The sequence below is a fragment of the Hylobates moloch genome, unplaced genomic scaffold, assembly GCF_009828535.3.
Source record: "Hylobates moloch isolate HMO894 unplaced genomic scaffold, HMol_V3 SCAFFOLD_11, whole genome shotgun sequence".
Classification (NCBI taxonomy): Eukaryota; Metazoa; Chordata; class Mammalia; order Primates; family Hylobatidae; genus Hylobates; species Hylobates moloch.
The window spans coordinates 50326676-50351981 of record NW_026652286.1 but is presented as its reverse complement, the minus strand read 5'-3'; the positions used below and the strand labels follow the sequence as shown (position 1 = coordinate 50351981).

General features: G+C 41.9%; 2 protein-coding genes across 4 annotated transcripts in view; one reads left to right on the top strand and one right to left on the bottom strand.

The window, feature by feature from the left end:
- USP35 (ubiquitin specific peptidase 35) overlaps positions 1–25306 on the bottom strand; it is an 82995-nt gene that overhangs the window by 5523 nt on the left and 52166 nt on the right. The window lies entirely within an intron of this gene.
- Positions 1–25306, top strand: part of GAB2 (GRB2 associated binding protein 2) — a 199583-nt gene that overhangs the window by 148465 nt on the left and 25812 nt on the right. For all 3 annotated transcript variants that reach the window (XM_032167025.2, XM_058446263.1, XM_058446262.1), the window contains exon 3: positions 15494–15737. In XM_032167025.2, coding sequence (XP_032022916.1) covers positions 15494–15737 — 244 coding nt within the window. The remainder of the gene's footprint in view (positions 1–15493; positions 15738–25306) is intronic.

Below are 25306 nucleotides of genomic sequence, written 5' to 3'. Positions count from 1 at the left end.
TAAATGATGTTGATGGTTATGGTGATGATCATATAAAAATCACTTTATGATTTATAGAGTGCTTTTATATATATATATGGTATAGAAGGCCAGTTTATTACATAGGGTCTTAGAATCACATGAATATGAACCCACAACATTAATGACTTTAGTCTAAACGTGGTCTTGGGTAAGTTAATTTACTTTTTTGAGCTTCAAGTTCTGCATCAGTAAAATAGAAACAAGACATTCTTCACAAGATTATTATGAAGATTAAGAATCCACTTAAAGCATATAGCATAATGTTTGGTACACAATAAGTACATATTAAATGTCTGTTGAATCTGTGACTAATAACTTTGTTGCTGCCTTCTCTATGATCTTCACAACAGCCCTTTGGAGACGTCTACCATGCTACTTTTATCTCCCGAAAACTAAAATATCCTAATTAACCCCTATCTCTGTTTTGCCCAAACTCAAAAACCTTTTTGCTATGTGTGATTAATATGTTTATCAAATAATAAATCTTGCTGAATTTCCTGATTTGAGGGACATTACACTTGTCATTGTGGTACTCAAAAACAAAGGTGTCTTGGCCGGGCGCAGTGGCTCACACCTGTAATCCCAACACTTTGGGAGACCAAGGGAGATAAACCACCTGAGGGTCAGGAGTTCAAGACCAGCCTGGCCAACATGGTGAAACCCCGACTCTACTAAAAAAAAAAAAAAAAAATTAGCTGGGCATGGTGGCACGTGCCTGTAGTCCCAGCTACTCAGGAAGCTGCAGCAGGAAAATCACTTGAACCCGGGCGGCAGAGGTTGCAGTGAGCTGAGATCGTGCCACTGCACTCCAGCCTGGGCAAGAAGAGTGAGACTCAGTCTCAAAAAAAAAAAAAAAAAGAGAAATTTTTTAAAAAATTCCTTCACAATGGCATCAAAAAATAAAATACTTAGGAATCAATTTAACAAAAACCATCCTAGATCTCTATACATAAAACAACGAAACATTACTGGGATAAATTAAAGAAGACCCAGAATATGGAAAGCGAGATCATGTTATGGAGAAGACTCAGTATTATTAATATGTCAGTTCTCCCCATATTAATCAGTAGATTCAGTCCAATCTCTGTCATGATCCCAGCAGGCTTGTTTGTATTGACATCAAAGCAAATTAGAAAGTACTATGTAATACGTGAAAACAGTACTATTTATCAAAACAGCGTGTCAGTAATAATTCAGACCTTTTTTTTTTTTTTTTTTTTTTGAGACAGAGTCTCGCTCTGTCACCCAGGCTGGAGTGCAGTGGCGCAATCTCGGCTCACTGCAAGCTCCGCCTCCCGGGTTCACGCCATTCTCCTGCCTCAGCCTCTCCGAGTAGCTGGGACTACAGGCGCCCGCCACCACGCCCGGCTAATTTTTTGTATTTTTAGTAGAGACGGGGTTTCATCGTGGTCTCGATCTCCTGACCTCGTGATCCGCCCGCCTCGGCCTCCCAAAGTGCTGGGATTACAAGCGTGAGCCACCGCGCCCGGCCAGACCTTTTTCAGTCATAATGTTGGACTTTTTAGAGAATTTAATGGAGATATGTTAGATTGGTAAATAAAAGCTGTTCTCATTTTCCTTACAGTAGAAAAATATACCCAGAACTTATGTTTATTGCTCCCCCAATGAGATGTTTTACTTAAAACATTGACAAGAGACTGACATCCTTGCCCAGGTGACTGGGCATTCAGTCACTGGTAAGAAAATCACTTGATCTCTCTGACTGTAGGCTTTCTGTCAGTAAAGTATTAATATTAAACTAAATGATCCCTTGGGTTATTTCCAGACCTGTGCTTCTGTGATATGGAAAAAGAATAAATGGTTAAGAATCAGAAAGAAGAACAAGCTGGTGATTTAAGCTTGTTAGTACAAGTTTACCATATTAGACACTTGATTTTTTTTTTTTTTTTTTTGGAGACAGTCTTGCTCTGTCGCCCAAGTTGGAGTGCAATGGCGCGATCTCGGCTCACTGCAACCTCTGCCTCCCGGGTTCAAGTAATTCTCCTGCCTCAGACTCCCGAGTAGCTGGGACTACAGGCACCCATCACCATGCCCGGCTAATTTTTTGTATTTTTAGTAGAGATGGGGTTTCACCGTGTTAGCCAGGATTGTCTTTATCTCCTGACCTCGTGATCTGCCCGCCTTGGCCTCCCAAAGTGCTGGGATTACAGGCGTGAGCTACCGCGCCCAGCCAGACTCTTGAATCTTTAAATTCTGTATGCTGACCAACAACTAGCATGTTGTTTGTGCCTAAAGTGTGCTATAATAAAAAGGAATATGGTTTCTTATAATAATACTAATGGGCTCTTCAAACTAGCTTATCTTGTCATTTCTTCTCTTGGTTATTTCAAAACATAAATTTGGGATTCGTTGGTTTCAGTTTTAGCTTAAATCTGTCTCCTTAGTGATGAACTTACATTAGATGCTAATATTTTGAAGGAGGACATGATTATGCAAACCAGAGTGAGAACTTTTAGTCTAAGGGTCAGGAAACTTTCTCTGTAAAGGGCCAGATGGTAAATACTTTAGGCTTTGCCATCTGTACTTTGTAGCAACTACTCAGCTTTGCTGTTGTAGTATATATATGCAGCCATAAACAATTATGTAAATGAGTTGATGTAGCTGTGTTCCAGTAAAACCACAGAAACAGACCAGATGAATGTATGGGCTGTGGTTTGCTGACCCCTGTTCTAGTGTAATAATATGCCTTGGCAGGCCTGCTCAAATAGTGTACTCAGTATGCAGGCCCACTCAGTACAGATAGTATTTTGGCCTTCCCAGTGGTGTTAAAAAGACAACTCTCCCTTTTGGACCCTAATTTTAAAAACCTAGAGATGGCGAGGCAACAAGAGACAAGTCTGGGAGATGATTAGGGAAACTACAGGTAGTGGGTCTGTGGTCTATACTGATCCTCTTTCAAACAGGCAGTGACCCCATTTTTTTTTTTTTTTTTTTTTTTTTTTTTTTTTGAGACGGCTGGAGTGCAGTGGCGCAATCTCGGCTCACTGCAAGCTCCGCCTCCGGGGTTCACGCCATTCTCCTGCCTCAGCCTCTCCGAGTAGCTGGGACTACAGGCGCCCGCCACCACGCCCGGCTAATTTTTTGTATTTTTTTTAGTAGAGACGGGGTTTCACTGTGGTCTCGATCTCCTGACCTCGTGATCCGCCCGCCTCGGCCTCCCAAAGTGCTGGGATTACAAGCGTGAGCCACCGCGCCCGGCCAGCTGACCCCATTTTTGTACCCTCTGCAACAGATCCTGCCTCTGTTCAAACCCTGCAGGTCTGGGAACACAGAGTTCAAGATCTTTTCCCTCACCAGGTTACCTCCCATAGTGCAGTGCTGAGGGCCAACTACCGTTTGTGGAGCACCTATGTGCAGGGACTGTGGCATTTCTTATTCCCCAGAACAATTCTTCAGGTAGCTGTTTTATAAATTTTACAAATTAGAACTCCTGGATTCAGGTACCATCCCTAGGTTTCACAACTAGTAAGCTGAGATTCGGACTCCAATGTGCATGTTCCTTTCCCAGTAGCACACTGCCTCTCCTGAAGCCGAAGTTCCCCTTCAGAGAGTTCTGCAGATCTCATAATTCCCTAGGCAAAACTGGAGCTCTTTGAATCCCAGCCTAGCCATCCATACTAGATCAGTTTAAAGTGCAATCTTGTGATTATTGCCGCTGATCACGATTCTTGATAAGCATCCACAACTGATATGTCTGACGCTTCTGTTTTACACCAATTGCCAGTTGTCTCAGAGTCACTGTGAAAGGAGGGGAAAGCTTATCTCTTATAAAGTTGGTTAGCTTCAAAATACAGTGATGTATTTTGGATATTTCTGTGGAAAGGTTACAAGGGTCAAATGCATCATTAACGTGAACTTATTGTACCCACTTGATGGATTGATTCCTGTGGGAAAACTAATGGGTTCCCAAAGTTCCTCAGGGGAGGGCTGAAGTGCTCCTCTGAATATAAATTTGTTCTTTCTGACTGCATGTAAGCTCATAAAGCATAGGCCACCCTTTGGGGCTGGCCTGCAGCTCAGTAGTGCCTCCAGTACCTGCTCCTGACCCTAAGTAAATCACAAGAGTGCTTCATTTCAAATATGAATGAATCCTTGATGGGACCAACTAACCAACCCAAGCCCCACACGAAGGAACAGGAGAAGGGTCTGCCACAACTGAGGGGTACAATAGGTATAAACAAAGCTTGTAACCTGACCTCTTGCAAATCAACAGGACAGTGCATGGCTAAATATAGACTTGCTGTCCCCAAACAGAAATACACACAACCCAGAAAACCTCACTAAGTGATAACACTTTCTTGTACCGTAAAGAACTGTTTACATTTGGATCCCATTTGCTCATTCTTCTAACCCAGGGAGGAAAGATTCCAACAGAACTTGCTGCTCTAGTGTGTTTCTTGAAGACCGCTTGTTCTGGTTCTGGTTTTGGTTTTGGTTTTGGTTTTGTTGAGACAGGGTCTCACTCTGTCGCCCAGGCTGGAGTGCAGTGGTGTGGTCACAGCTCATTGCAACCTCGACCTCCTGGGCTCAAGTGATCCTCCCACCTCAGCTCCCCAGCCCCCAGTCTAGGACTGCAGGCATCTGCCACAATGCCCAGCTAATTTATATGTATGTGTGAGATATATATGTGTGTATATATATATAAATATATATACACACACACATATGTGTACACATATGTGTGTATATATTTATATATACACACATATATGTGTACATATATATGTGTATATATTTATATATACACACATATGTGTACACGTGTGCGTGTGTGTATATGTGAGATATATACATATATATGTATGTGTATACATGTATATATCTCACACATACATACACACACACACACACACATATATACACACACACATACATACATATATGGAGAGAGACAGACAGACAGCATCTTCCAATGTTGCCCAGGCTGGCCTTGAACACCTGAGCTCAAGTGATCCTCCTGCCTTTGCCTCCCAAAGGGCTGGGACCTCCTTGTTCTAATTGGAACATTTTCTAGGCATAGAACATTGTGCTAAACACGATCAGAGAAAAAGAGATGATCTGGATCCTGGATTCTAACAGCTTATAGTTTCACTTCATATGACGGATTTGTCAATTCCCAATTAGAATAAATGATAAAATTACGTACTACAAAAGATTTAGAAGGCATAGACTGGGCTCGGTGACTCACGCCTGTAATCCCAGCACTTTGGGAGGCCAAGGCGGGCAGATCGCCTGAGGTTAGAAGTTCGAGACCACCCTGGCCAACATGGTGAAACCCCGACACTACTAAAAATACAAAAATTAGCCGGGTGTAGTGGTGGGTGCCTGTAATCCCAGCTACTCAGGAGGCTGAGGCAGGAGAATCACTTGAACCCAGAAGGTGGAGGTTTCAGTGGGCCAAGATGGCACCATTGCACTCCAGCCTGGGAGACAAGAGCAAGACTCCATCCAAAAAAAAAAAAAAAGATTTAGAAGGCATGATTAATTCTAACTAGGGAGAATTAGTTAGATTCTAACTCCATCTCTAAAATGAGATGCCTCGAGCCAAAGAAGGTTGTAAAAGGACGTGTGACCAGGAACTGTGCTGTGCCACTGAGCTACAATCACTCGCTCTCTTTCCTCTTTGGCTTTCACAGGATCAGTTTCTGCTAATGTATACTGTGAGATCGTATGCATCAAGGTCAGGATGTTCTGACTTGGCTCTCCCTAGCGGAGATGGTGTTCTTTCTCAGAGTCTTCCCTTGGAAGGGGGATGGTGAATCATAGGCCCAGAAAGATCTCATGGGATCTCATGTTACTGCCTGCCTCTGTCTCTTTTTTCTTCCTCCGCTTTATAGTTTTTATAAACATTAGGAAACTTATATTTCTGAACTCGGGGATCTATTTATACTAGTGTTTAGTACTTTGATCCACAAATGTTTACTTACCATGCAAATAATGAGTGATAATATAAACTCAAAACAAATAACAGATCTGGTCAGCTAGTGTCCTGACCAGATCTCATAGCTTGATTGCTCCTGCCCCCAGGCCGACGTTATAGAGAGTACATTTTCATTCATAGCGATACATCTTTTAATTCAGGGGAAGGGCTCTTGGACTAAGATCTGAATTCTTATTCCAGAGTTCACTTCTGACCTTCTGTGTGGCCTTGGACAAGTCTTATTTCTCTGGGCCACAGTTTCTCAAACTGTAGATGAGAGATTTGAGAGGTGGGAGGAGGGTGGTAGTGATAAATTAGAGACTGGACTCTGGGGACCCTTCCAATTGCTATATTATGTGAGTTACTGTGTAAAGTGGAGCCATTTTATGTTTGGCCTTGAATTTATGAATTTCCTCTGTCATAAATTATGCAGGCTTATGATTAAAAGTGACCTGGAGCTTTGGATCCAGCCTTGCCCTCAGCACCTGTCAGCATGCTTTTGTTTTTAGGATTTTCATATGTTCCTTGTTTTTCAATGAGCTTTCTACAGGGACCACCTATCAAATACTGTTCTCAAAATTCTTTCGTCATCCTCTCTGCACTAGAACTTTTACAATTTTACCACCATTCCACTTCTAGTAATAAATAATGGGACAAGTGTCAGGCCGACAGCCATTTATTGAGTGTTTAATAATTACTATTTACCTATATTTCATATCATCAAATCCTCAAAAGAACCCTGTTGAGTAGGTGTTCTCTTTGGCATTTGACAGTGTGGGAAATGAGGTATAAAGAGATTAAAAGTTTTGCTCAAGGCCCTGTAATAAAATAGTTTCAGACCAAACACCACATGTTCTCACTTATAAGTGGTAGCTAAATGATGAGAACACATGGACACAAACCAGGGAATAACAGGCACAAGGGCCTACCAGAGGGTAGAGGGTAGGAGGAGGGAGAGGAGCAGAAAAAATAACTATTGGGTACTAGGCTTAGTACCTGGGTGATGAAATAATCTGTACATCAAACCCCCATGACACAAGTTTACCTACATAACAAACCTGCACGTGTACCCCTGAACCTAAAAGTTTAAAAAGAAAAAATGCCAATGAAAACATTATAAATTTATGAAAGTCAAAAAGGGTACCCTGTGTATGGAATTATAACATTGATTCATATATTATATGTGCTATTTAAAGTTTATACATTCAGGCCAGGCACGGTGGTGCACGCCTATAGTTCCAGCACTTTGGGAGGCCAAAGTGGGAGAATCACCTGAGCCCAGGAGGTTGAGGCTGCATTGAGCCATAATTGTGCCACTGCACTACAACCTGGACAACAGAGTGCGACCTTGTCTCAAAAAAAAAAAAGAAAATTAAAAATTAAAAAAAATTTATAATTCAACTCTAAGAAGCTTCTTAAGAAAACCTTTAAATACATGTTTCTCATTGAGGGGAAAAAAATTAAATAAAATAGTTTCAGAACCTGTGTCTGGGAAGTCCACATCAGGGTTATTTTTGTTACACCTTGTTCCTTTGGAGCCATAGATATGTGAAGGGCCAGAGGGAACATGGATGCTTATCAATTTGCAATTTTGATGATGCAAAGAAAGGTTTTTGGAAATATTTGCTCTTTCATTTGTCACTCAAAGCCTGCTTTGCCTTTTCTTCAGTAGACCCTAACCCTTCTGTCTCTGCCCCAGAATTAAGAACCAGAGATTGTTAAAACCAAACCAGTGGATCCTAATCTGTAAATATGACTAATGAGGTCTGAGGTGGGACCAGCTCTCTGCATTTATATTTCCCAGAGATAACTTTGATGTGTACCCCTGATCTAATCCAACCTCTTCTTTTTGTAAATAGAGACAGCGAGGCTTGGGAAGATGAAATGGTGTGCCCAGATTCACTCAGCCAGTAGGCAGTAGAGCCAGGCCTGGAACCCCTTCCTTATATTTTAACTTTGCTTCCCTAGTACCATTCACCTCATAGGGCTCTTGTGGGAGTTCTTCCTCTACACAGGTGAAAAAAATTGGCTTTGGAGACTGTGAGATCTGATTCAGATTTAGGCTATGCCTCTTTCTGGCTGTGTGACCCCAGAGTTTGCTATTGATGTCTCTGAGCCTATTTTTCTTCATCCAAAAAAAAAAAAAAATGGAGGTAATAATATGTACCTCACAGGGTAGACTAGAGGCACATAGTAGGTGCTTAGTAAATGGCAGCTGTGATTACCACAGTCACTGTTGTCCTTTTGGTTCTCATTAATTCCCCATATACCATCTGTACGGAGTATAATTGTGACTGAAACAGTGACGGTTACCTTCCAAGCATCCGTCATGTCTTGGAAAGCAGCTCGTACCTCTTTGGCCAATCTCAAGGTCTCAACCAGCTCCATGTGCACTCCAGGAATAGGAGCAATAACAGTAGCTAAGTACTATGCTAAATGCATGCTATAAAATGATCTCTATTCCTCACAGCAGTCCTACGAAGTACTTAGCCCTATTGAACAAGTGAGAATTTAAAAGACTTATTAACATATCCAAGGCTACAGAGCTAGGAGTTAGCAGAGTCAGACATTGAATTCAGCTCTAGTATGGCTTTTGGTCTACCACTTTATGGGTTCTGAGACCCACTGAGGCTTGAGGGTGGGGATAAATTTTGGGGGGAGAAATGAAAAGGGCACTGAGATAAGGGAACTAGTCATTATTTGGCCAGTCATCTTTTCCAGAAACTCCCGCCAACCACCCCTTTCCTGCTCATGTTATCACTAGCCAGTCGATGGCTGGGCTGGCCTGGGCTGGGCTCCTCGGCTGAAATCCTTCAGAGCTTTCCTGTTCTAGAGTTTTGCAAGAAGGTGGGAGGAGTGTTTGTATGCTGGGCAGGCTTCCCAGCGGTGATTGTGGAAAGGAAGGGGAGTGATTCTGTAGGGCCCTAAAAAGAAGCCAGGAAGAAGGAAAAAAAAAAAACTGTTTAAAAGAAAATAGATTGACTCAGGCATTTGTGGGCATTATCTTTAGTCTAGACTTGGAGATAGAAGCTCAGGCCAGGAGTCTAGAAACCTCCATTTTCTTCTTGTGTTTTGGGTCATTAGGAAGGTCAGTTACACAGCAAGAAGTACCAAAAACACCCCAGCCACACATTGTTTAATATCTTCCTTTATTTTCACCATTCTTTTCTTCTCCCAAGTGGTACCCAGGCAATAAAAACAAATCCTATTAATGCCTTATGCATGTGCATGGATTTGCTTCCAAACCCTTACCTCATTCACCTCCTAAAACAACCCAGTGTGACAGACAGGTAGGCTAGGGATTATCCTCCAATACTTGATAGTTATGAATTAAAGCTCAGCGACCACACATGATCTCACTGCTAGTTTATGGCAGAGCTGGAACTGGATTCCTGGTCTCCTGACTTCTGTCCCATGCATGAGGTTCACTCACTGGGAGTAAAATTTCAACCCACTTAGATCTATTCTCACTCCCCCATGGCTGCCCCCAGGTAACCACTAATCTATTTCGCATCCCTGCGGATTTGCCTCTTCTAGATATTTCACATAAATGAAATCATTTCTAGAATCACTCCCTTTCCTTTCCACAATCACCCCTGGGAAGCCTGCCCAGCATACAAACACTCCTCCCACCTTCTTACAAAACTCTAGATCTGTGGTCTTTTATGATTGGCTTCTTTCACTTAGCGTAATATTTTGAACGTTCATCAAGATAACCTATATCAATATTTTTTATTTCTATGGCTAGATAATACTCCATTGTGTGGATATATCACATTTTGTTTATCCATTCGTCAGGACATTTTGGTTGTTTCCATTTTTTGGCTATCATGGATAATGCTGATATGGACATTCATCTACAGGTTTTTGGTGTGTGTGTTTTAATTCAATCCTTTCAGCAACCCTCTGTGATAAACTGCAGGGCAAGTTATCCTAGATAGTAATAGTCCCTTTTTACAGATGAAGCAACTGAGGCTAAGTGATTTGCTGCAGGTCAAATAGCAAGCAGATCTGCCTTTAGGCAGATCTAGGAACAGAGCCAAGTCTCTCCACTATTAGCCTAATACATTTTTTTCTGTTACATGTAGCACACTATGTCGTTTTTGTTCTATGAAATGTTTGGAAGTATATTTGAAAACTTTAATTATAGGGAGTGACCCTGAGGGGTGATGGAGCCATGAATCACAGCAGTACCAAGCCTAGTAATCAGCCCTGTCCAGAATGGACATGTAGAATGTACTCCACTTACCAACGGCAAGCCATCTGAAGGGAGCAGCTTTCAGTGAGCAAAACAAAACAGCGCCAAACCCAAGTTGGCTGAAGCTCTTGCCTCCAACTGATGAGGAAAGTAAGGTAGCACCTCTCCGGAACCTCATCTGTTGGGGCACAGGCAGCTCATCAGAATTGGGGGTTGGAACCATGGAGGAAGAAGTAGCAGGGGTACTCAGCCTTCAGGGTCCAAAATGAGAAAATCTTATTCCAGAAAAATTGTCTCTGAATTTAGCTTTGTAATTATTTTTCCTGAGATAAGCAAGAAAACCTTGTTTGATGTTTTAGGTTTTATGGTATATATTGGTTTCCTAGGACCGCCATGACAAATTACCTCAAACTTTACTCTCTCACAGTTCTGGAGGCTAGATATCCAAAATTAAGGCATTGGTGGTATTGGTTCCTTCTGGGTGCTCTAAGGAGAGTCTGTTTCTACCTTTCCGTTAGTTCCTGGTGGCTGCCAGCAGTCCTTGGCATTCCTTGGCTTGTAGATACATCATTTTGATCTCTACCTTGACCCATACATCACGTGGTATTCTGCCTGTGTGTTTCTCTGTCTCTGTGTCTCTTTTATAAGGATACCAGTTCATTGGATGAGGGCCCACCCTAATCCAATATGACCTCCTCTTAACTATGTACAGAGACGCTATTTTCAAGTAAGGTCACATTCTGAAATACCAGGTAGACATGAGTTTTGGAAGGACACTAGTCAACCTAGTATAGACACTAAGAAATAATCACATAAATTCAGGCAGAGCTCTTTTTAAAGTTGCAAGCAGAAGTGGGATTTTGGCAAGTTTTAGTGCCAAAACAGCTTTGAAAGAATTTTTCTAGAGCTAAATACTTTTTTTTTTTCTTTTTTCTTTTTTTAGAGACAAGGTGTCACTCTGTCATCTTGGCTGATTGCAGTGGCGCGATCATAGCCCACTGCAGCCTCAGTCTCTTGGGTTCAAGCAATCTTCCCACCTCAGCCTCCTGAGTAGCTAGGCTTACAGGCACACACCACCACGCCCAGTTAATTTTTTAATTTTTGATAGAGACGACTCTCACTAGGTTTCCCAGGCTGGTCTCAAACTCCTGACCTCAAGCAACCCTCCTGTCTTGGCCTCCCAAAACGTTGGGATTACAAGCATGAGCTATTGCACCCAGCTAAGCTATAGATCATTAGATGGAGCTGGCTAGTTTCATTGACATGGCTTTGTGCTGGTAGAGTAGAAATCTAAGTTTCTGTTGGATGAAGGCCCAATTCATCCTAATCCCTACTTCATCTTATTAACAGACCTTTAAAACCTCTCTGATTTTGACCACAAGAAACACGCATCTTTGGATGTTTGCGCCAGGGAAAATTATTTTTTCAGTATGATCAGTCAACAAATGTGTATTGAATACGTACCATGGCTGGGGCTGTTCTAGGCACTAGGGGTACATAAGTGATAGAAGGTGTTCCATGTACCTATGACATTCAAGATTTTATAGATGTTATGTGTATTTCATTCTTTTCATCCTTATAGCTGCTCTATGTTGGTTTGTAAATAAGGAGACTGAGACTCTGAGAGGTGAAGTGACTTCCCCAAGTATGCAGCTAAATAGACTGAGTCACAGATATGACTCCACAGGCTGAGCTCAAGGCAGGGGCTGCAGAGGTGAGGATGGGTCACTCCTCTTTTATTTATACTCACAGCCAAAGCATTCAACATAGGGGGCATGAAGGATGCATTTGATGACAAGGCAGAATAAGTAGGTTGTGTCAATGGCATTTCTTGTAATACTAAGGAAACTTAACTTTATTCTGAAGGCAATGAGGAGTCAGTGAATGTTACTGAGGAATAATGATTTCTTATGGTGTGTACTTTCTTTGATCAACACGTATGTATTGAATTGTGTCACACACTGGGCTTAATCATGAGGATAAAACCATCAAAATCTCTGCCATCACTGTGTTTACAGCCTGATGTACAAAGTGATGAGAGAAAGGTTGGTATTTTCCTGGAATTTTATTTGAAACACAGGGAAGCACAGGTAAGAAACAAGGTTGAAGAAAGAAACAGGAAAATGTCTTTAAAAAAAAGAGGCTGGGTGCAGGGCCTTATACCTGTAATCCTAGCCCTTTGGAAGGCTGAGGCAGGAGGATTGATTAAGGCCAGAAGTTCAAGACTAGCTTGGGCAACATAGTGAGATCCTGTATCTACAAAAAAAATTTTAAAATTGTCCTGGCGTGGTGGTGCATGCCTGTAGTTCTGGCTATTCGGGAGGCTAAGGCAGGAAGATTGCTTGAGCCCAGGAGTTCGAGGTTATAGTGAGCTACGATTGCACCATGGCACTCCAGCCTGAGCAACAGAGCAAGACCATGTCTCTAAAAAAGAGAGCTTTGGCTGGGCGTGGTGGCTCACGCCTGTAATCCCAGCACTTTGGGAGGCTGAGGCAGTGGTGATGGAGACCATCCTGGCCAACATGGTGAAACCCCATCTCTACTAAAAATACAAAAATTAGCTGGGCGTCATGGCGCACACCTATAGTTACAGCTACTCAGGAGGCTGAGGCCGGAGTATCACTTGAACCCCGGAAGCAGAGGTTGTGGTGAGCCGAGATCGCACCACTGCATTTAAGCCTGGATGACAGAGCGAGACTTTGTCTCACAAAAAAAAAAAAAAAAAAAAAAAGATATTTGTGAGTCATCTGAGGTATAACAGAAGAGTTTTAAGAGGGACAGTGACATAATGACGTGACATGGTTGCTGAGAAACAGAACAGTCATAGATAATGCCTGGACTTCTGGCTTGGAGAACTGATTGGCTGGTGATGATGGACCTCACTGAGACAGGGAATATGAGTGATGAAGAGGTCAATTTAGATTGTTGAGTTTGGCCCACTAGTGGGATATCTGAAGGGAGGTGCTCAGCAGGTGAAGGGATATATAGCAGGGAGTCCCGGAGAGAGAACTAAGCTAGAGATGAAGATTTGAGAGTTGTCAGCACATAGGTGGTAACTGAAGCTGTGGAAGTGGACAGGATTACCCCCTGGAGAGTCTCCAGCGGGAGAGAGAGGCTATAGGAGGGTCTAGAGTGGAGCCCTGATGAATGCCTCCACTGAAGGGGCAGGCAAAGGAAGAGGAGTCCAGCGAGACAACAGAGAATACAGAATCTGACCAGAGGCTTGCTTTTTGCCTCTTCTTAGGCAGTAGCTTGTGTTCTTTCCATGCCCCTGTGGCTACTCTCTCCCATAGTGTAAACCCTCTCTCCTCCACTATTAGAGAGTTCATCTTGCAAATCTAATGGAGTAATGAGCCATCGATTCTGTTAACAAGTGTCCAGTTTACTGAAAGACTTGTAATGGGAGTTCATTTTTGGGGTCAATACAGCTGTCAACGGAACAGTTTTTCCCCAGAGGCCCATCAGCTTTTTCTGTTGTACACTGGCAGAAGGTGTCCTGCCCAGCACCAGAAATGCCTGGATAGTAATTAATACTGTAGAGCATTAATGAGCTGGTGATCCTGCCTAGGACCATGAGAAGGGTACAGCCTGAGATAGGTCAGATGACAGGGAGTAGAAGGTGAACTGTGTCCCCTCTGACATGAGTTGAATAACCCTAGAAAATCAACACCACCAAAACGTTAACCCACCAGCTATCATACTGCCTAAAATTACATCTTTAAACTTTCATTTCTATTGAACAAGAAGTTTCACTAGTGGAATTTTTGACTGCTGAATGAATGTGTTGTGTTTGCTTAGTCTGCAGACATGAACTAAGAACCTGCTATGTACCTTGCCTTTATTAGGTAAATGCTGGGACTGTAATGGTAACAACATCACAGTCACTGTTCTCAGAAAGCCATGGGTTAGACAAGGAAGCATAGTGACCATGGATATAATGGGAGCATGGGCCATGTGCTGTTGGCACACAGAAGAAGAGGCAAGTCCAGGAAGATTTTGGAGAGAATATGATATCCGTGTAGGGTCTGAAAGTCTGCATATGAGTTTGCCAGTAGAGTAGAGGTGAAATCCAAGCGGAAGGAACAGCAGAAGCCAAAACAAAGAATCATAAAAGAGGCTGGTGTGTTCAGGGACTGATGATGCTTCCATATGCCTTGTTTATGGGTGGAGAAAAGCAGGAAGTAGGTCAGACTGTCAAAAGCCTTGTATGTTATGCTAAGGAATTTGGACTAAGCTTAGAGAGCCAGCCAAATGAATAATGTCCTTGGCTTGGGGTGTAGTACTATAAGCTATTATCCGTCCTTAATACCTCACTTTCTAACACAACAGAGGAGAGTTTGAGATAAGAGGGAAAATGACCAATAGACAGGGAGTGGTGGGCGGTGGGGAATGTAACTGTCCTTGGAGGTCTTAGGAGGCCAGGCAGGAGCAGCTGGAGTCCAGTCTTAAGGGACAGCTCCAAATGCATTTGTGCTTTTATCATTAATGCAGTAAGGCACAGTCCAGAGCCTCAATTAGTGAGTCTTCAGTAAGCAAAGCCTCATTTAACAAAACCAGCCTCAGCTTTTTTTTTTTTCCTGTAATTAGATGTTTAAATTTCTTTTTTTTTTTTTTTTTTAATTTCAACTTGTTTTTCAGATGCCAGGGTACATGTGCAAGTGTGTTACATGGGTATATTGTCTAATGCTGAGGTTTGGCCTTCTGTTCATCCTGTCACCCAAATAGCATTGTACCCCATAGGTAGTTGTTCAGTCCTTGTCCCCCTCTCTCCCTCCCTGTTAACATAATCCCCAGTGTCTACTGTTTCTGTCTTTATGTCCATGTGCACCCTGTATTTAGCTCCAACTTATAAGTGAGAACATTAGGGTATTTGGTTTTCTGTTTCTGCATTAATTCACTTGGGATAATGATGTTCAGCTGCATCCATGTTGCTGCAAAAGACATGATTTCATCCTTTGACGACAGCAGGAGCCACCAAAGAGTGGGAAGGTGGTAGTACTCATTACTCTAGAGGCAGACCTTGCCTGAGGGTCAGGGTCACACTCCTAGAACACAGGTAGCCGTACTTCCTGGAAGTGGGGCAGATATGGCCTAGACTGTGATAGGAAGTCGCCTCCAGGATACCCCAGAAGCAGTACAGAGGTAAAGAGGACCTCTTCTTCAACCAAGATGGCCAGGAGGGCAGCAAGGGGCAGGTATGTGAGAGGGAGAGAATGCTACTGCTGGATTATTGCCTCTACTCTTACTCTTTTTTCTTCCTCTGACAACTCACTTTGGGATAAGGATACATTTCCTTCCTTTTTCATTCACAGAGCTATTTCTCCTTTTCACAGACTCCCTGAGAAACGTTTCCTCAGCCGGTCATGGCCCCCGCTCTTCTCCAGCTGAGCTCAGCAGCTCTAGCCAGCACCTTCTCCGAGAGCGCAAGTCCTCAGCCCCATCACACTCCAGCCAGCCAACTCTGTTCACGTTTGAACCCCCTGTGTCAAACCACATGCAGCCCACCTTGTCCACCAGCGCACCTCAGGAGTATCTCTACTTGCACCAGTGCATAAGCCGAAGAGCAGAAAATGCAAGGTAGGAGGCTGCCACAGCCATTAGGTGGGTTAGTGACCACTCACAGGGCCTAGTACTTTTCAGTCCTTGCTTTTTTAAAGACAAGCAAAACATTATATTGTTTGAGGTAAACAAACACATCTATGACAAAACACAATTTTTTGCTTCTGTAGCCTTCATCTTTTATTGGCATCATCTGTGTTGCTACACAGTGATAACTGGGTTCCAGAGAAACCTTCCATTATCAAAAATCATGCTATAAAAAATGTTTGATTTGGAGGCAGGAGTGAAGGCATTAGGGGACACAGTTTCCGAATTGCAAAAAAACAGTCAATTTACTTGTTGGCCTTAAAAGTATAGCTATAAAACCATAACATTGTTGAACAAATCCATACCTTGCTTTTGCTCTAGAACTGCACTGTTCTGTATGGTAGCTACTACCTGCGTATGTCTACATAAATTTAAATTAATTAAAATGAAATAAAATGTAAAATTCAGTTCCTTAGTTGTACTAGCCACATTTCAAGTCCTCAGTAGACACATATGTCTAGGGGCTACTGTACCAGACAGCACAGATACAGAAAATTTCCATCGTAACAAAGTTCTAGAGCAAGGACTCCCTGCTCTAGGATAATGGTCTTTTGTTTTTCTGACATCATCAGCTCTTTCACAGGTGCAGAACCTGTAAATATATTTATTATGTTTTATTCTCCTTGTTAGGGTAAGCAAAAGTGCAGAGCTGATAGGCATTGCCAGAGCTAATTCCCAGTTGCTACCATAGCCAGCAGATTACAAATCACATTTTAATTAACTTACAAGATCTAATTCATGTTATGACAAGGCAAATAGAAAAATGACTGTACTAATGTATTACTTGATTTTGTCCTTGAGAATATTTTCATACATAATCTCATTTGAACCAATCAACACACTGAGAAGTAGCCAGTATACAAAATTTATCTCCATTTTAAAGATGAAGAAACTGAGAATCATGACTAATAAATAGCAGAGGTTGGGCTAGAACCCAGGTCTTCTTGTTTCTGGTCCTGTACTCTTTTCTCTTCACTATGCTACCCTACTTTTGTTTTTCTGAGTCATCTGCTGTCACACAGAAGAGGTCCCAACACTCAATCTTAAGGCTGCCTCAGATACCCATTTTCATGAAGCAACATGATTGATTTGTTTGTGAACTTTCACTAGTTCAACTTCCATCAACTTATACATGAAGAGCTGAGTCCTAAAAAGACAGAGTGAGTTAGCCAAGGTCACTGAACTAGTTAGTGGCGTACCTGATTCTCCCGAATCACTGACCAGAGATAGGCAGTATGGTATAATGAAACGCATGTTCAGGCTTTGGAGTCAGTTGGATATGGGTTCACATTCAGGTTCTTTTACTTTCTTTGTGATCTTGGGCCAATTATTTAACCTAATTAACCTTCAATATTCTTATCTTCAGAATGGGAGTAACTAACTCAAAGGCTTACTAATGAGCGTAAAATGATAAAACATACATAAAATAGTAGTAGAGAGTAAATACATTTTACCTGTTCTTCTTATGCCCCGTCCTCTTCTACTACATATACAACTGCCCGGGAGCAGAGAATGTGAGGTCTTAAAATCATAGTTCTAGTGAAAGGCAAAGTACTTAGCCGCAGTGCCTTGCAGACTTTAACATGCATGTGAAATACCTGAAGATGTTACTGAAATGCTCACTCTGACTCAGTAAACCTGGCCTAGGTCCTGGGGTCCTTTCTAATAAACTCCAGATGATACCAGTGCAGCTTGTCTACAGCTCACACTTTAAGTAGAAGGCTTTATATAGTATTAACAATTGCCACCGCCACCACTCCAGTGATCCTGCTGACGCATCAGAGAACAAACGTAGAAACATCTCTGCTTGAATTAGCCATTAGGGCCCACTCTCTGCACCCCTACCTCCTCTGTGAAATCTCTATTAATCTTCCTACCTGGAATTCACTTTTTCTCTGAATTGCCACAACAGTTTTTTATTCTCTCTGTCTCACAACATTTGGAACTTTCTGCCTTGTAGTATGGATTTTTATATTAATACATTACTATTACTTGAAGATGGAGCTCACAGTAGGTGCATAATAATTTGAACAAATCCATGTTGTAGAGGGATAGCCTAGTAGAAGAGATAGAACTTTATGCAGCTGAGGAAGTCACATTGTTGTAGGCCTTTGACCAAGCCATGTTCTTCTCTGTGGTGGTTTTCACTTGTGTGGATGAGGGAATGAGAGGGTAATGAGCAGGATCTCAGGGAGACTTTTGGGGAAAATAAGTTCAAATAATGTTTGCAGCATTCCAAAGGAAGTTGGAGGGTAGGAAGGAAGCTTTCTTAAATCCAGAAAGACTATATATTTTCTTGTAGTAGTGGAGTTGCTTGCATCATGCTAAACCTACTGTAATAATTATAAACTCTGGGCAAAATATTAAAAAATAACTTTTTTAAGGCCCTGAAGAGCAATAAAAAAGGCAGAAACTGCAAGAGATCTGACTCTTGAAAGAAGTGAAATTCAGTTTACATGGCTTTTCATATGATGTTCCAATAACATATCATCCAGAATATTCAGTATACAATGAGAAAATGCCAGACATATGAAGAAACCGTATACATTAACCCATAGTTGAGAGAACTCGATATCTAGAAAGAGATCAAAATAAACCCAGATTTTGGACCGAGCCTACAAGACTTTAAAATAATTATGTTAATTTTTCAATCTATGGGGGGTAAAGGATATAATAGGTGAAGAGATGGTGGATTTTAGGATAGATATAGAAACTGAAAAAGAATTGGGCAGTTCCAGTTCCACTATGGTGGCAGAAGCCACCACAGACTTTCCTCCCACTGATTACAACTAAAAACTCTGGACAAAATCCAAAGTGCAATACCCAAAGACTCTGAAAGATAAATAAAAGGAGATAGATTGTAAAAGGGCGAAGAACTTGTAAAAGTGACTACACAGAGATGAACTTTTTGTCTCTCATGGATTTGCCTCCAGGTTGGGCCCCATCACAAAGTAGCACAGTGCAAATGGCTAAAATGTCATAAAAACCCCATCTTTCTGAGTAGGGGAACCAGAAGAGGAGCCCCACTGGGGCTGGAAGGAACTAGTATTCCAGAATGAAGAGAGCTGGAGAAGGGATCTTCTAACTCTGGGAATGAAACTACGTGAGTCTTAGGATCACCTTGGGCTACACACGTGTGGGACAGACCGAATCGAGTGTGACAAAGGCTATGTGAACTGAATGAAGATTTGAACTACCATACACAGGAAGAGAGACAGAACTTGCGGTCTGAGCCTAACCAGGTTGATTTCCTATAAAAATATCACTTCTTGGCCGGGCGTGGTGGCTCATGCCTATAATTCTAGCACTTTGGGAGGCTGAGGTGGGCAGATCACCTGAGGTCAGGAGTTTGAGACCCACCTGGCCAACATGGTGAAACCCCATCTCTACTAAAAATACAAAAATTAGCTGGGCTTGCTGGTGGGCCCCTGTAGTCCCAGCTACTCAGGTGGCTGAGGCAGGAGAATCGCTTGAAGCCAGGAGGTGGAGGTTGCAGTAGGCCGAGATCACGCCACTGCACTCCAGCCTGGGCGACTGAGTGAGACCCCGTCTCAAAACAAACAAAAAAATAGCACTTCTCCATGGGATTATAACAGAACCCAGCCCCTACACAACATCATGTTCACAGCATTCAGGATCTGTAATCCAAAATGTCTCAGCATATTGAAAACCAGAAAAATATAACCCATTCTCAATGGAAGTCACAGGTACAAACCTCAAAATAACCCAGATGTTGGAATTATCAGACACAGATTTCAAAGCTCCTATGAAAACAACATTCCATGTAATAAAGGAAAACACACTTGAAACTAATGGAAAGAAAAAGCCCTCTGCTGCCGGGCACTGTGGCTCACACCTGTAATCCCAGCACTTTGGGAGCCCGAGGCGGGTGAATCATCTGAGGTCAGGAGTTCAAGACCAGTCTGGCCAACATGGTGAAACCCCGTCTCTACTAAAAATACAAAAAATTAGCCAGGCATGGTGGTGGGCGCCTATAATCCCAGCTACTTGGGAGGCTGAGGCAGGAGAATCACTTGAACCCAGGAAGCGGAGGTTGCAGTAAGCCGAGATCGTGCCATTGCACTCCAGCCTGGGCGAGAAGAGCAAAACTCCGTCTCAAAAAAAAGAAGAAAATAAAAAAACCCCTCTGCCAACCAAGGAGTTTATATTCTGTAAAAGTATCCTTCGGGAATGTAAACAAAATTAAGACATTCTCAGATAAAAATAAGAGCATTTCCAAGAGATCTGCTTTTAAAAACTGATAAGAAATTTCCTCAGGCTGAAGCAAGATGGTACTAGAAGGAAACTTGAATTTTCAGGAATGAAGGAAGAGCAACAGAAATAGTAAATACCTGCATATAACTGCGAAAGATTATTTTTCCCTTTTAACTTCTTTAAAATATGTATAAGTGTTAAAAGCAAAACTCAAACAATGTCTAGTGAGGTTTTCACCTGGTTTTCTTACTCTTTAGTATGAAGAGCTCCCTTTGCCATTTCTTGCCATGTGAGTGACCTGGTGAGAAATTTTCCCAACTTTCGTTTATCTGGAAATTTCTTAATTTCACCTTCAGTTTTGAGAGAGATTTTGCTAGGTATAGAATTCCAAAATGACAGTTCTGTTTTCTTTCAGCATTTAAAGGATACCACTCTAGTCTTCTGACCTTCATTGTTTCTGATGAGAGATCAGCAGTTATTTTAATTTTTTTTTCTGTATGTATTTTCCTTCCTCTGAATGATTTTTTCTTTTAAAAAATTGTAGTAAATACATAGCATAAATATATCATCTTAACCATTTTTAAGTGCACAGTTCAGTAAAGTACATTCATATTGTTAAATAATCAGATTATCTCCAGAAATCTTTTCATCTTACCAAACTGAAATTCTAACCATTCAACAACTGCCCATTTCCCCTTCCCTCAGGCCCTGAAAACCACCATTCTACTTTCTGTCTCTGTGAGTCTGACTTCTCTAGACGCCTCGTATACATGGACTCCTACTACATTTTCTTTATCCATTTATCTGTTGATGACCACTTAGGTTAATTCCATTATCTTGGCTATTGTGACTAGTGATGCAATAAACATAGGGGTGCAAATAGCTCTTCAACATACTGATTTCCTTTCCTTCAGATATATACCCAGTAATGGGATTGCTGGATCATAAGGTAGTTCTATGGTTAGTTTTTTGAGGAACTTTCATACTGTTTTCCATAATGAGTGTACTAATTTACATTCCCACCAACAGCGTGTAAGAGTTCCCTTTTCTCCACATCCTCACTAGCATCTATTATTTTTCTTCTTGAAAATAGCCATCCCAACTGGGGTGAGATAATATCTCATTGTGGTTTTGATTTGCATTTCCCTGGTGATTAGTGAGACGGCGAGCTTTTTTTTTTTTTAATATACATTTTGGCTGTTTTTCTGTCTTCGTTTGAAAGATAACTATTTTCAGCTAATTTGCCTCAACTGGATTATTTGTTTTTTTGCTGTTGAGTTGTTTGAGTTCCTTGTATATGTTGGATATCAACCTTCCATCAGATGAATAGCTTGCAGAATGGCTTTCTCCCATTCAGTAGGTTGTCTCTGTACTTTGTTGATTGTTTCCCTTTGCTGTGCAGAAGATTAGTTTAATATAGTGCCATTTGTCTTTTTTTTTTTTTTTTCTTTTGAGACAGAGTCTCCCTCTGTCATCCACGCTGGAGTGCAATGGCGTGATCTTGGCTCACTGCAACTTCTGCCTCCCAGGGTCAAGTGATTCTCCTGGCTCAGCCTTTTGAGCAGCTGGAACCACAGTCATGTACCACCATGCCTGGTCAGTTTTTGTATTTTTAATAGAGATAAGATTTTACCACGTTAGCCAGGCTGGTCTTGAACTCCTGATCTTAAGGAATCTGCCCATCTTGGCCTCCTAAAGTGCTGGGATTACCGATGTGAGCCACCACACCCAGCCATTTGTCTGTTTTTTGTTTTTGATGGTGCTTCTGAGGTCTTAGCTGGGCCCTTTTTTGTTTTTGCTTTTGATGGGAGACTTTTTTTTGCAAATTCCGTCTCATTACTCATAATTAGTCTGTTCGGATTTTCTATTTCTTTTTGGTTCAATCTTGGTAAGTTGTGTTTGTCCAGGAATTTATCCATTTCTGTTAAGATTTCTAATTTGTTGGTGTATAGTTCATAATCATCTTTTTTTTTTTTTCTTTTTCTGAGACAAAGTCTTGCTCTGTCCTCCAGGCTGGAGTGCAGTGGCACGATCTCGGCTCACTACAACCTCCACCTCCCAGGTTCAAGTGATTCTCCTGCCTCAGCCTCCCAAGTAGCTGGGACTACAGGCACGTGCCACCACGCCCAGCTAAATTTTTTTTGTATTTTTAGTAGAGACAGGGTTTCACCATATTAGCCGGGATGGTCTCGATCTCCTGACCTCGTGATCTGCCCTCCTCGGCCTCCCAAAGTGCTGGGATTACAGGCGTGAGCCGCTGCGCCTGGCCCATAATAATCTTTAATGATACTTTGCATTTCTGTGCTATCAGTTATAATGTCTCCTTTTTCTTTTCTATTTTATTCCTTTATTTATTTTGAGACGGAGTTTCGCTGTGTCACCCAGGCTGGTGTGCAGCTGCGCGATTTTGGCTCACTGCAACCTCCACCTCCTGGGTTCAAGTGATTCTCATGCCTCAGCTTCCCGGGTAGCTGGGACTACAGGCGCCCGCCAACACTCCTGGCTAATTTTTCTATTTTTAATAGAGACGAAGTTTTGCCATGTTGGCCAGATTGGTCTCTAACTCCTGACCTCAAGCAATCCACTTGCCTCTGCCTCCCAAAGTGCTGAGATTACGGGCATGAGCCACCATGCCCAGCCTTTTTTTTTCTTTTTTTTTTTTTTTCTTTTTTGACAGAGTCTCTGTCGCCCACACTGGATGGTACAGTGGTGCGATCTCAGCTCACTGCAACCTCCGCCTCCCAGGTTCAAGCGATTTTCATACCTTAGCCACCCGAGTAGCTGGGATTACAGGCGTGTGCCACCATGTCCACTAATATTTGTATTTTTAGTAGAGACGGAGTTTCACCATGTTGGCCAGGCTGGTCTCGAACTCCTGATCTCAAGGGATCTGTCCGCCTCAGCCTCCCAAAGTGCTGTGATTACAGGTGTGAGCCACTGCGCCTGGCCCATAATCATCTTTAATGATCCTTTGCATTTCTGTGCTATCAGTTATAATGTCTCCTTTTTCTTTTTTATTTTATTCCTTTATTTATTTTGAGACAGAGTCTCACTGTGTCGCCCAGGCTGGTGTGCAGCTGCGTGATTTTGGCTCACTGCAACCTCCACCTCCTGGGTTCAAGTGATTCTCATGCCTCAGCCTCCCGGTAGCGCCCGCCACCACTCCTGGCTAATTTTTCTATTTTTAGTAGAGACGAAGTTTTGCCATGTTGGCCAGGTTGGTCTCTAACTCCTGACCTCAAGCAATCCACTTGCCTCTGCCTCCCAAAGTGCTGAGATTACAGGCATGAGCCACGATGCCCAGCCTTTTTTTTTTCTTTTTTTTTTTTTAAAGACAGAGTCTCACTCTGTCGCCCACACTGGAGGGTGCAGTGGTGCGATCTCAGCTCACTGCAACCTCCGCCTCCCGGGTTCAAGCGATTTTTCATGCCTTAGCCACCCGAGTAGCTGGGATTACAGGCGTGTGCCACCATGCCCACTGATATTTGTATTTTTAGTAGGTACGGAGTTTCACCATGTTGGCCAGGCTGGTCTCAAACTCCTGATCTCAAGTGATCTGTCCGCCTCAGCCTCCCAAAGTGCTGTGATTACAGGTGTGAGCCACCACACCCAGCCTCATTTTTTATTTATTTGGATCTTCTCCCCTTTTTTCTTGGTCAGTCTTGCTACTGGTTTGATTTTGTTTATTCTTTGAAAAAATTAACTTCATTTTGTTGATCAGTTTTATTTTGTCTCAATTTTATTTCTGCTCTGATCTTTTTTTTCCCCTTTTACTAATTTTGGGTTTGATTCTTGTTTTTCTGCTTCCTTGAGATGCATCATTAGGATGTTTATTTGAAATTTTTCTACTTTTTTGATATTAGCATTTATTGCCATAAACTTCTCTATTAATACTGCTTTTGCTATATTCCATAGGCTTTGTTATGTTGTGTTTCTATTTTCATTTGTTTCCAGACATTTCTAAATTTCATTCTTTTTTTTTTTTTTTTTTTTTGAGACAGAGTCTTGCTCTGTCGCCCAGGCTGGAGTGCAGTGGTACAATCTCGGCTCACTGCAAGCTCTGCCTCCCAGTTTCACATCATCCTCCTGCCTCAACCTCCTGTGTAGCTGGGACTACAGGCGCCCGCCACCACACCCAGCTAATTTTTTTGTATTTTTAGTAGAGATGGGGTTTCACCGTGTTAGCCAGGATGGTCTCGATCTCCTGACCTCGTGATCCGCCCACCTTGGCCTCCCAAAGTGCTGGGATTACAGGCATGAGCCACCACACCCAGCTCTAAATTTCATTCTTAATTTTTTCATTGACCCATTAAATCATTCAAGAGCATGTTGTTTAATTTTCCATGTATTTGTACAATTTTGAAAGTTCCTCTTGTTATTGATTTCTAGTTTTATTCAATGGTTAGAAAAGATGCTTGATGTGATATCACTTCTTTTAAAATCTCTTGGCCTAACATGAGGTCTGTCCTGTAGAATGTCACATGTGCTAGTGAGAAGAATTATACTCTGCAGCTGTTGGATGAAATGTTCTGTTAGGTCCATTTGATCTAAAGTGCAGTTTAAATCTAATGTTTCCCTGTTGATTTTCTGTCTAGGTGATCTGTCCATGCTGAGAGTGAGGCATTGAAGTCTCCAACTATGATTATATTAGAGTCTATTTCTCCCTGTAGATCTTAATGGTGTTCCATAAGTCTTGCAGGTTTTCTTCACTCTTTTCATTCATATTCCCCCCTTCCTTCTGGCTGGGTAATTTCAAACTACCTTTCTTCAAGTTCAGATATTGTTTCTTCCAATTGATAAGTTTGCTGTTGAAGCTCTCTATTGTGTTTTTTATTTCATTCATTGAATTCTTCAACTGCAAGATTTCTGGGGTTTTTTTTTTCTTTCTCTTTGTTGAATTTTTTGTTCATATTGTGAATTCTTTTTCCTAATTTCTTTGAATTGTGTGTATTTTCTTGTACCTCACTGAGTTTTCTTAAGGTCATTATTTTGAATTCCCTTTCTGTAATTTGTTGATCTCCTTTTCACTGGGCTCTGTTACTAGCCAGGGTTACTAGCCAGAGTTCCTTTCGTGCTTTTTTGGTGTTATATTTCCTTCCTTTTTTGTGTTTCTTGGGTCCTCATGTTAAGTGTCCATGCTTCTGGTGGAAAGATCACCTCTTCCAGACTTTCTGGAGTGGATTTCTAACAGAAAGACTTTCTCCTGCAGTTGGGTTTTAGCGTTCCAGTTGAGAAGGATGTGATGACTGTGTTTCCACTTAGGTGCAATGGTATAGTCTCTATGC